At 39.3% G+C, this 12957-nt stretch overlaps 1 protein-coding gene across 4 annotated transcripts in view; it reads right to left on the bottom strand.

Annotated features, from left to right (window-relative positions):
* Window positions 1-12957, bottom strand: part of TAPT1 (transmembrane anterior posterior transformation 1) — an 87530-nt gene that overhangs the window by 60353 nt on the left and 14220 nt on the right. For all 4 annotated transcript variants that reach the window (XM_034771033.1, XM_034771034.1, XM_034771035.1 and 1 more), the window contains exon 2: window positions 12131-12261. In XM_034771033.1, coding sequence (XP_034626924.1) covers window positions 12131-12261 — 131 coding nt within the window. The remainder of the gene's footprint in view (window positions 1-12130; window positions 12262-12957) is intronic.

The raw sequence follows: 12957 nt of genomic DNA, 5'->3' as shown, positions 1-12957 counted from the left end.
AAAGGTAACAAAACCTTTAAATTGGGTGTAAGTTAGCACACAAGATACTTAAGGCTAGAAGACAGCTTTTTTTTTTTTTTTTCCGCAGCCAAGTTCACAGGTACTCTGTGGTAACTAATTGGATGAAGATTCTGAAAGTAAGGCAGCATGGAAATACTGTGACGAACTCAGGTAAACTTTAAAAAAAAAAATGGATCTTATTCAATTAAAGATGAAAATGAATAATCCAATTGGTAAAGTGTCTCATTGTTGGCTATTATATCCAAAATTTCAATTATGTGCAGGTTTTTGAACAGTCAATGAATATCTATTGTAGAAACTGTCAGGGAGAAAGCTAAATGTTTTGTCAGCTGGGTAGGAAATTGTTAAGCGTTTGGGGGCTGTGAAATAAGCACACTAGGTAACATTTTGCGAAAGGATGAAACCCCATCTCCATTTTTGGGGGTGCAATTAGTGCCTGAAAAATGTACACCCATATTTTATATCAGTTTAACATTAAATGGCTTCTGCCACTTGAGTTGAAAAAAATCAAATTGCATACACTTTCATTTCAAACTGTAACCATTTACTTGATTTAAAATATTTGATTTTGATTTACCAAAGTTACAACCATTTCAAAAGTATGTGCTAAGAATCCACAGTAGCAAGTGTCATCAAGTCTGTATGTATACAGAGATTCGCTGCTCATGACCATCTAGTTTAGTGCACTCTTCCCCAGACTTGCCCACTCTCAGTATTTCACAACTTCAAGGCTACTAAAGCTACACACACTGCTTGCTTTGCAGCTCTTCATAAGAATTAAATATTAAGCTAAGTTTGAAGAACTGTGCTGGGGAGAAATGTCTTTGTTTTTGGTGGATACACCTTAAAACAGACATGTTCTCCTGTCAGTAATCTACAGGGATCTTTTCAGCTGCTTTTATGTACTCCTTTCTGGTGACAAAATGTTCACTAAACTGCATCCTGAAAAAGGCTAAATGGACCTCATGGGCCTGCGATTATGTGGCAAGTCACAGTTTGAAAGGGAAAAGCTCATTCCTGCCTATTCTTTCTAAAAAGCGATTGTTCGAAGTGTAAAGTAAATTTAATTTATATGTTGTGCCTTTCTAACTGGAAACTGAATAAATGAACATTCAGGCAGGAAGACAACCAGTCAGGAATTCATTTTCTCCCTTCTCAGTAAGTTTCACCCCTTCTCAATCCTGACGTGTAGCTTCCAAAGCTGAAATTCCCACTTCTTTAAACTGAACCTTCAATCATAAGCTCTGGAATCTGCACTAACACATGGGCTACATCTACACTTGGAACTGGGGGATGGAGGGAGGGAGAGAGAGAGAATTCCCAGCTCAAGCCGACATACTTACACTAGTTCTCATAAAGCCAGAGTGCTAAAAACCATACTTTGAAACCTAAAAACCATAGCGTTGCCACAACAACATGGCCCCGGGCACAGACTAGCCACTCATGGTATGTCTACATTGCAATTAAAAACACGTAGCTGGCCTGTGCCAGCAGACTTGGACTCATCGGACTTGGGTTAAAGAGCTGTTTAACTGCAGTGCAAACATTCGGGCTCGGGCTGGGACCCAGGCTCTAGGACCCTGCAACATGGCAGGGTTCCAGAGCTCGGGCTGCAACAATTAAACAGCCCCTTAGCCTGAGCCCTCCATCTGAGTCAGCTGGCATGGGCCAGCTGCAGATGTCTAATTCCAGCGTAGGCATACCCTATGAGTACAAATCCACCAATGTGTATGTTCTTGGGTGGTTAGCCATACTCCATCATACTATTATTTTTAGTGCACTGTCTCAATGACAGATAGTGCGAGTAGGTTTAATCAAGTTGGAAAGCATACACCCAACTCCAAGCCTAGATATAGCCACTGTCATAGGTAACCTGCCGTTAGTCAGCCTCTGCTATGCATGATCTGATCAACCCAGCTGGCACAAACCAAGAGGCGAAATAGACCTCTTCTGTCCTTCACAGGGTGAATAAAAATCATTTTTTTTTTTTTTTAACATTATAGCTCAAAGATATCTCATCGTGGAATGGGGATTATAAATTATAATTCTATAGTATGAGACAATATATTCATATAATGTTTAAGAAAAGTTTTGTAAATGAGTTGCGATAGTTCATGGATTAGAGACCCAATCTTATGGGGTTCCACAGGCTTCTGTATAGATTATTTAGGTTAATCTTTCTATCTACCCAATGGGACTCAGTGCTCAGTCTAGAAGATACCATCAGAGATGCTTAGTTTTGCAGTTCTCAAACTGTGGATTTGTGTCTCCAGAGGTAACATGCTTGTTAACAGCAAAAATGTATTTAAATAAATAAATATATAGAAGTGAGAAGTAACCGACCTCAGCCCTATTGTCCCTCTGCAAATTTGTGTACACAGAGTCAATCCCTTACCTCTCTCTAAAAGTGCAACGTTTCAAAAAGTTCAATGAATAGAAGATTGTTGGGGGGGAAATAGATCTGGACAAGGCAAGAAGCCTGGAGATAAATGTGAAAAGGGAGAGACAGGCAGTAGAAACAAAAATGAAACTGTTTGAGCAGCATATTCCGGAAGTCTTGAGGTCTTTCTGAGTGTAGCCTTCACTGATTTGGAATCTACCATACCATTCTCTCACTAGAAGGGAAAACCTATAATGGCAGAAGGCCGAAAGAGAGGCCCAGTGTGGGAATATTTTAATGAAGTTCCTCTACCTGTGGGTAAGACAGGCACGTGTGCAAAATGCAAACAGCACAACAAAGAAATGCAAGGCCTGGTTGCCCAAATGAAACAACATCATGAGACATGTTTCTCAGTAAGAAGCTGCGTTGAAGATGATGAAAGGAACATGTCTGAACATGCAGGATCTTCAGGTTGGTAAACTTTTTTATTTCATATTTCTTTCTTAAGGACCGTCTATCTTACTTCTCGACTATTCTTGAATTCTCATGTTTGAGCAAAAAATATAGCTGTTACTCTATGGTACTATCATTTTAGATGCAGTTGTGATAAAAAATAAATAGCTGAAATAGGCAGATTTTCTTTTTACAATTTCACCTTTAAAGTAGTACTGTCAGTGAATGCAATGAGTCATACTAAACGAGCAGTATGGTAATAATAATTAAATAACTGCATTGACTTATTTTGTTTAGGAGAATCCATCCTCAACATACAGGATTCTGAAGACTATCCACTTTCAAGATCACCCTCATTTTCTATAGTTTCAGAGTTGTCTGCCAATGATAGTGTTTCAATCACATCATGTATGTCACATAGCCACACTATATCACCTGTAGCAAAAAGAAAAAGAAAAAAAATCTCCATCATCCAGAAACAACCATAGATAAGTTTGTGATAAGAATCAGCAGATTACAAGAAGAGGTAATTGATGAAAAAATTACCCAGTTTGCTTATGCAACAAACTCTCCTTTCCGTATGATTGAGAACCCACACTTCATTAACATGGTTCAGTCATTAAGACCAGGATAAAGTCCCTCCAATAGAGCAGATGTCGCAGGCAAATTGCTGGATAAAGTCTATGAAAGAGAAATTGAGCAGCGTGCAAAAGGTCTAGAGGGTGAAATTGTTAATCTGAGTCTTGATGGGTGGAGCAATGTCTTCCTTACAGAAACAATTGATACATCAGGAAATGCGCACACAGCAGAATACTTACAAGAAGTAGCAGTAAAAGCTATAAAAAACTGTGAAAAAGAATTCAAATGTCTAGTATGCAGTTTGGTCACAGACAATGCTGCAAATGTATCCAAGATGAGAAGAAATTATTTAGAAGAGAGTCCCAAGCTAACAACATACAGTTACAGTGCTCATTTGATGCACCTCCTAGTAGACCTGTAGTGGACTGTTTTGAGCACTATATCAAGAACTTCCCTAATCTGATGACAGTTTGTGAACAAAATTCTGAAAAAATAGATGGCACTGTCCCAGCCAAAGTTCTCAACATTGGTCTTAAGAGAAATGTTGAACACATGCGGAGTACCCTGAAGCCTATTTCTGTAGCCTTGAACAAAATGCAGGGAAACAGCTGTTTTATTGCTGACACTGTTGAGATTTGGAAGGATCTGAGTGAGATCTTAAAAAGAGAAATATGCAATGACCAAGTTAAATTACAAGCATTAAAAAAATGAATGGGACAAGCACTATCTCCAGCTCATTTTCTTGAAAATATTCTCAATACTCGGTACCAGGGTCAAGCCTTGACTGCTAAAGAAGAGGAGTTGGCTACGACATGGACATCCGGCAATCATCCCTCCATAATGCCAACTATAAAAACTTCAGAGCTAAGGGTGAACCATTCAAGAAATGTTTGCTGATGTTTTAAAGCAAGTCACACCAGTGAACTGGTGAAAGTCATTTAAGCACTTGGATTCAGAGACTGTTGAAGTGATAGTCTCACTTTTAACAGCAGTAGCTGCTTCTGCTGGTGTAGAAAGAATATTTTCTTCCTTTGGACTAATTCATTCCAAATTGAGAAATTGTTTGGGACCCGAAAAAGCAGGAAAGCTTCTTTTTCTTTTCCAGATTATGAACAAACAGGAAAATGAAGGTGAAGACGATTGAGTTAGCTGCAGAAGCCAATATTTCAAGTTTCTCGTGTTGACCTAGATGATAGTTGATTTAATTTCTGTTTTTTTTTTAATATTTCATTTAACTATTTTAGTTAAAAACAATTAACAAAAACAAACCTGATTTTAAAAAACTTGAATGTTTAACTACATTCAAAAATTCATATTCTTGTTTTGTTAAAATATTATATGCTTGCGGTTGAAGAACACAATTCAGAATACATAACGTTGTTGTTTTAGTTAAATAAAACAATTTAAATGTCTGTCTGGTGATGTTCTCCTCCTAATACAGCATGGCAAGAAAATGGTCGAAATATTAATGATTAACCTATTGAACTGGAGATAGTTCATCTCCCAATGACTTCATAAATATCTGCTTCAATTACCTTTGGTAAATTAAATAACCAAATAATCATTCATTTGCTAATATAGCTGTAAAACTAATCTGAAAAGTTTTTTAAAAAACCACTTTAAAAATGTATAGTGTGTACCTTCTAAAAATGAAACCTACATCTATCTCTGAGCTGTGAAAAATATGTATTAAGGTTATAACAACCAACAAGAATGCACTTTTATGTAGAAATCCATGATTAAATCGAGTCTTCCTGACTAGTGATTTAAATCAAATCCACCCTGCTAAATTTTCACACACCCGCCCCCCTACATAAAGGTATATATTTTTAAAATTAGTTTTAGCTGTTAGTGCACGTTACGATGCTTTTTCAAGACTTTCAAAAGTTAACTGTTTGCTAAAATCAAATTTAAAAAGAAAATATAGGGGGAAAATGGCAACTATGAATGGTTTACTGCAAATCCCGAATACATATTATTAGTCCGAGAGCATTCCGATATTTAGTTTCCCTCTCAATGATGAAAGAGAGGGGAAGAGAACTGTCCCTTCCACCTCACCTCTTTAAGAATAAGAGGGGACCTCGTCAGGTAATTCACAAAAATCCACTCTCTCCCTTCTCCTAAATTGAAGTTGGTCATGTCTGTCTCTAGATTTTTGTGTCATCTACTTCCTGTGTTGGTATTGTCTCCTTTCTATCGGTCTCTCCTTATTTTCTGTCTGAATTCTTTCTAATGCCCTCCCCCCCCCGCATATATATATATATATATTTTGCACAAAGGCATCTTCTGGGATAGTCCTTCACTTCTCCTCATTTTCATAAATAGCAAGTAGCCCCATTTAGAAGGGACAATTCATTTTTTGCAAATTGTTTCCTATTTTCCTTGGTCAGTGGAATTTCAATAAAATTGAGAGATGAATCCATATTTCTCTCCAAATGTATCTATTTTTAGCTTTCAAATGTTGGCAAGTATTTGACAACTGCATTGCAGCTACTCCCTTTCCAACTAAGCGCTGGAGACTGCTCCCTTCAGAACCAGTCAGCCTTGTTTCTTCAGATGCTCAAAGTAAGATACTTCCTTTTCTCTGCAGACTTACTCATGGTCTACACTAGAAAATTAGGTCAACATAACTACATTGCTCCACATTCTTCTGTTGACCTAGCTACCACCTCTCAGGGAGATGGATTATCTACATCACTGTAGTGTTCTAGGTGTAGACATACCCCTAGTGTGTTACTTCTATAGCCTCCCAAGCCCCACAGCCTGAGGAACAAAGGACAAAGTTTGGTCACAGCTGAGGTAACACTAATTTTAACCAATCCACCCAGTCTTTCCCCTCCCCCCTTCTCCAGTCCCCAACAGTTTGGGTCATCTTAAAATGCTCCCTGGACTAGCACATGTTCATTCCTTTGTTAACGAACAAGGTGTTCATGTAAAGATGCTAGTAGGAGCAGAACAAACTCATTGCTGACTACTTTAGCACCATTGTGAAAGAGCAGAAACAGCTGGTAAGAACACAAGGAGAAAGGGGATTTCTCATCCCTCCTTTGCACATGGAACCAGGACTTTGAAGGCACATGACTGCACGGTCCACTCAAGGCATGACCCGTTAATGAGAGAAAGGCTTATCCCAATACCTTCTAACTTCTTGTCCTGCATCCCTCTCATTCCCTCTCTCTTACCGACGGACAAGTTAGAATTGTAGTCACTGTTAAACAAGGAAAGTTCAGGAGACAAAAGTTCTAGGTAATGATGTGTCATAAAGGAATTTAGAAGAGCAGGCAGTTTCTCAAGGAGAATATAAAAGGCACAACTGCAAACTATTCTGATGCGAAGGAAAGATAAGTATAATAAGAGGCCAATATGGCTCCATAAGTAGCTCTTTAATGACCTGAAAATCAAAAAGGATTCCTACAAATAGCAGAAACATGGACAAATTGCTCAGGAGTACAAAAAATTAGCACAAGAACATGGGGACAAAATCAGAAAGGCTAAGGCACAAAATGAGTTACACCCAGCAGTTGACATTAAAGGCAATGACAAAACTTTTTTAATACACTAAAAGCAAGAGAAAGATGAAGTAAAGTATGGGTCCTTTACTTATCAGGGAAGAAGAGCTAACAACTGATTACATCAAGAAGGCTGAGATGTTTAATGCCTGTTTTACTTCAGTCTCCACTAAAAAAGTTATGGTGACCAGGTACTCAACAAAATGAATATAAATAACAAGGGAGAAGGAACAAAAGCCAAAATAGGGAAAGAACGGGTTAAAGAATATTTAGATAAGTTAGATGTATTCACGTTGGCACGGCATGATGAAATTCATCCTAGAGTACTTAAGGAACTAGCTGAAGTGATCTCAAAACTGTTATCAATTATCTTCAAGAATTCCTGGAGGATGGGTGAAGTTCCAGAGGACTGGAGATGGGCAAACATAGTACCTATCTTTAAAAAGAGGAAAAGAAGAACAAGGGAATTATAGGCCAGCATGCCTAACATTGATACCTGGAAAGATACTGAAGCAAATTATTAAACAATAAATTTGTAAGCACCTAGAGGATAATAGGGTTATACAGAATAGCCAGAATGGATTTGTCATGTCAAGAACAAATTGTGCCAAACCAAGCTTATTTCCTTCTTTGATAGAGTTAATGATCTATAGATGGGGGAGAGGAGGAGAGGAGTGGTAGACTTGATATATCTTGCTTTTAGTAAGGCTTTGGACACAGGCCCACATAACATTCTCATGAGCAAACTAGGGAAACGTGGTCTTGTTGAAATTACTATAAGGTGGATGCACATCTGGTTGAAAGACCATACTCAGAGTAGTTATCAATGGTTTGCTGTCAAACTGGGAAGGCATATCTAGTGGAGTCTCGCAAGGGTCAGTCTTGGGTCTGATACCAGTCAATATTTTCATTAATGACTTGAATAATGGAGTAGAGAGTATGCTTATAATATTTGCTGACGACACCAAGTTGGGAGGGATTCCAAGGACTTTGGAGGACAGCGTTACAATTCAAAATAACCTTCACAAATTAGAGAATTGGTCTGAATTCAATGAGATATAATGTAATGGAGAACATTCTACACTTTTGAAGGAAAAAGCAAAAGCATAATTACAAGATGGGGAATAACTGGCTAGGTGGGAGTACTGCTGAAAAAGATCTGGGGGATAAAGTGGTTCACAAATTGAATAGGAATCAACAATGTGACGCAATTGCAAAAAAAGGTTAATATTCTGCGGTGTTGTGACCCAGGAACCTTTTGGCACCAACTGGTAAAGGGTGCAGGGGGCATATGGAATTTTACAGGGATACTGTGGGTTTTATATATGCATAATAATTTACTAAAGGGTGACATGTGAGGTTTCTACCATAATAGCCCAACGTAGCTATGAATAGTATTTAAGAAGTTATATATCTATACCAAAAAGTATGTTCTTATGGCAGGAAACCAGGTGACGACAGGTCTTGGACAGATTCCTTTCTTCAGGGGTCTTCTCTTCCTGTTTGGTCATTGTGTATTATGTTCCCAACATATGACTATTTGCATTCTGAATCAGATGCTTATTAAGGATAGAGCTACACTGTTTCTTTCAGCTGTGTGTAGAGCACGTATACAGGTATCTCCTCACCCCGCCCCTCGCCCTCCCCAGCACGAGTATAAATAGCGGCATATAGGACAAGGCACAGCTTACGCGAGAAAAGACACTGAACTGAAGGGGGTGGGTATATACCCAAGTACATAACCTACATGGCTCTTTATTTGCCCAAGCCGTGCCTTCCTGCCTACCCTGCTATTTTTAGCAGCACAATGTTCTGCTGCCTCCCTGCTGCTGGAGCCTTTCCTGCCACAGGGAAAGACTTTGGCAGAGGCAAAAGGCTCCATGGCTACACTTATCCTACAGGCCATCGCCAGTGATAGTGTAGACACGGCCTAAGGGCTGGTCTACACTGGGGGAGGGGGATCGATCTAAGATACGCAACTTCAGCTACGCAAATAGCGTAGCTGAAGTCGAAGTATCTTAGATCGAATTACCTGGGGTCCACACGGCGCGGGATCGACGACTGCGGCTCCCCCATCGACTGCGCTACCACCGCTCGCTCTGGTGGAGTTCCGGAGTCGACGGTGAGCGCGTTTGGGGATCGATATAGCGCGTCTTAACGAGACGTGCTATATCGATCCTGGATAAATCGATTGCTACCCGCCGATACGGCGGGTAGTAAAGACGTACCCTAAGATATTGCAAAATCTACCCAAAAGGAGTACATGTGAAAAAACAACCAGCAGGGGGGTGTCCTACTTATCAATGATAATGGATTGTTTGGTTATATCTAGGTCTTTCACTAAGGAGGCAAACTGACAGCATGACTTCTCTCATGAATGGAAGATCACAGCCAAACCTGGCTGTAAAATACTGGATGGACTTTGGGTGAGCATTGCTCTGTAAGGCATGAAAATATCTAATTAAGTAAGTCTAGGTTCTAAAATGCATGTTATAATTTTATGTTATATGTAACCATTTATTTTCAATACTTCTACTGGCTACCACTTGAATCTCTATATTTTGCTAAATAAGCTTTTACTTGTTTTTACTATAAATGTATCTAAGAAAAGTGTGTTATATGGAACAGTGATTTGAGGTGTAACTGGTAAGTTGGGGTGTACTGTTCTTCGTCACTTTTGAGGGCTGAGGCTGGGGCCGTAGCTGGGTATGGAACTGCGGCCGGGCACCAGGGGGCAAAGCTGGAGCCACAGCTGGGGGCGGGAGCAGAGCTGTGGCTAGGAGCTGGGGCCGTGACTGGACTGGAGCAGAGCGGGGCTGGATGGTGCTCCCTCCACAGTCCCCAAGGAGGCTAGCCCAGGCCCTGCCACACCCCACAAACGTTCCTCCCACTGGCCTACTGCTGACAAGTAGAGGGGCATCAGGGCCTATGTAGACCTAGTATTGAGTGCTCGTGTTGTCCATGGAGTTGGGGAGTTGACCACCGGTAGGCAACCCCCTCCCTAGGCTTCAAAGCCAAATCTACAACTTCAAAACACCACCTACAAAGCTATTTTCAGAGGGCTTGCACAAGCCCTACCAGAAGCAAGTCTGTCGTCACAGACTGTGTAGATATACGCAGTGCTTTCTTTTTTCCTGGTCAAACTTTAAATCCTCCTCACCCCTCAGCTCTCTCTGGCTGTTGGAAGGGAGCAACAGTATTCTCTCCCCCAGTCACTTTCCTAATGTGAGTTGTTTACGTCTTCACTGTTCACTCTTGGCTGTATGAATAATATCTGAGAATGTCTCTAAATGTAATTATGCTCATGTGTAATTCAAGACTATGACCTAACTTAAAAATGAAATGGAACTACATACTGTTCCAGCATCACAAGAATCCCAGGAGAGAAAAGCCAGCTGCTAAGAGACATCACAGTTTAACCTAGACTTGGAGAGAAATATATAGCTTTCTTCTCCATATATAATATAGCTTTGCTTAAGGCAAATGAGTGATCACAGAAATATAGTGGGTAATGAGGAGATCAGTATTAAAAGGTGCTGATGTCATTAGTCCAAAAACATCACCTTACTAAGTAGCTAAAAAAGGAAACAGTAAGGGAATAAGGGAGACTGGCATGGTTAAACAGGCAGTTTACACACTTATGCTCATACTTTTGCATGTTTGGGTTTCTTTTAAGTTTAATCTTAGCACAGTATTTCTTTGCTTTTTAAGGTTGTTGCTAACCACTATTCTAAGAACTTTTACCCTTAAGTTACTGATATGTAAACTGAATTTTAGTTTCATCTTCTAGGTGATCTGCAAAGAACTTTAGAAAAACTGGAATTCTGCCCTTTTTTTGTTTATGATATATAAAAGATTTTTAAAAAATATGTCAAGTTTGGTATGCCCTGTTTTTTCTAGAGGACATCCAGGTGATCTCAGGAATATTTATTGTGAACTCCAACAATTTAGATGAAGAGATTTGAGCGCTGAATCTTTAACCAAATTTCATTTATTTAAATATTTGTCAGTCACTGATAGGGGCCAACAGAAATATGAAAACAGAATTTTGTACAGTTGGACAAATAAAGATTTCCCTTCAACTGCTCAATTTTCATTCTTGGGATGTCATTATTTCACTCTAGCAGATCTTGGGAGACGCACAAGAAGAAAAAGAATGGCCCTCAATCTCTTCTGCTACTCCTCTCTACCTATGAGGGGTGCTCAGGAGCAAACACTCAAAAGGAAGTTGAGAAAGCAGGAACCCAGCAAAACTTCCTTTTTTCTACACTCTGTGCAGGAGATTTGGAGAGTAAACAACCTCTTCCCTTAGCTGTTACCTGCTTCCCAACTTGGTGCCTGGGGCTGCCTGCAAGCCATAGTTACTGCAACAGGTTCTGATCTTGCTATTTAAAAAATTATAAACTAAAATTTGATCGCATGCAGCAGATGCTAATTAGATGACTTCAGTGAATTAAATTTACCTTACTCTTTTTGGGGGGGGAGGAGGGGAGGCTACAGAGTGACAAAACAGTTTGAAGACTTTCTGAACACACCCTTATATCAGATCAGGAATCCTTTGCCCTAATTTATTTTAAATTTGGCCAAAAAAAAATTTCCATAGGCCCCAGACTATCAATTGTGAAGATTTGGGAGGGGAGGGGCAAGTGGGGGCGGACCTCATGAAAATTCAACTACATTGTTATTAATGGCGTATAAAGCCACAGTGCCATACTTTTAAAGAGCTGGTATCATTTTCACCCCAATATGCTTTTAGATTAGGAAGGGCTTAAAAAAAAAAAAAAAAGACACTGGTGTTTTACTGTAAAAGCAGAAGTGAATTTTGGGATCAAATGCATTTTCTCCAATACCTGCTTTCATTTTCTGATTGCAAGTAGCAGATGAATTTTGTTTCATTTATTGATGCTTGGGACTTGCAATTAGGTTAATTCAATTGCCTTCTAGCTTCTGCTAATGATATCATCAGCATGTGACCACCACCCACAGACTGCAAGTTGGAATCAGAGGGAGGAGGAGGAGCAGCAAGTTTGATCACAAAATAATAAATTAACTACCACCACAATTGGGGTTTATAAACAAAGCTCAATTTCAAAATTTGTTTTGAAGAATTAAATGACTCTAAATACCTTAACATGACAGCCATGGTTTGAATGTGTAAACCAAAATAAACATCTTAAGAATACTTCACCTTTTCCAATTCTCTTGGTATTCGCATACATGTGTATACTCTCTCTCGCCGTTCCGTGTATTTTGCTTCATTATGTTCAAGGAAGTAACCTCTTGTTAGTTCAGCACTGATGAACCTCAGCAATGAAAGGTCTGCACAGAGGAAAACATAAAAACAAGTAAAACCTGTACAGAAGACATATCAAACATTAACTCCTAGTGTGGATACAGTTTATTCAAGCAACTCTGATTTTATCTGTATGGCTTATTCCAGCCCCTGAGTAAAATAAGCTATATTTGCAAAGTGCAGTTTTGCTGGTATAACTGCATCTACACTAGGTACTTTTGGCAGCACAGCTAGGTCAGTGAGAGATCACACCTCATCACACCCTTGACAGGCACAGGTATGCTAGCAAAAGCTTGTAGTGTAGACCTGGCCTTAGTCTTTAAGAAATTTCTAAAACAAATGTAGTGTTACTGAAAGCTTTCAAATATTTAACATTTTCCTTCTCAGGGACACTGACAGTTTGTTCTTCATGCTTTATTAAAATCTTGGCTGATACCCATATTAAAATGTTCATAAATACATGACCGACTAATTCAATGCACAAAAATTATCATCACAAATCAGACATACTTGAGACCATTTGAAGAAACCTAGACCTCTCAATGGCACATAGAGCTGATATAGCAATGATAAGAGCAGTTTTTGTTTTTTTTAAATGTGGTACAAACATTCACAGTAACTTCTGTTTTGATGGCATGTAGTAGTAGTCAACACTTTTTTTTGTCCAAACTGGACAGTCACTACGCAAGAGGATAAATGGAGACAAGTCAGATATCAGGAAT

This window comes from Trachemys scripta, chromosome 5 (assembly GCF_013100865.1).
Source record: "Trachemys scripta elegans isolate TJP31775 chromosome 5, CAS_Tse_1.0, whole genome shotgun sequence".
Taxonomy (NCBI): domain Eukaryota; kingdom Metazoa; phylum Chordata; order Testudines; family Emydidae; genus Trachemys; species Trachemys scripta.
Note: the sequence above shows the minus strand (reverse complement) of the source record. Positions and strands in the feature narration are given on the sequence as shown.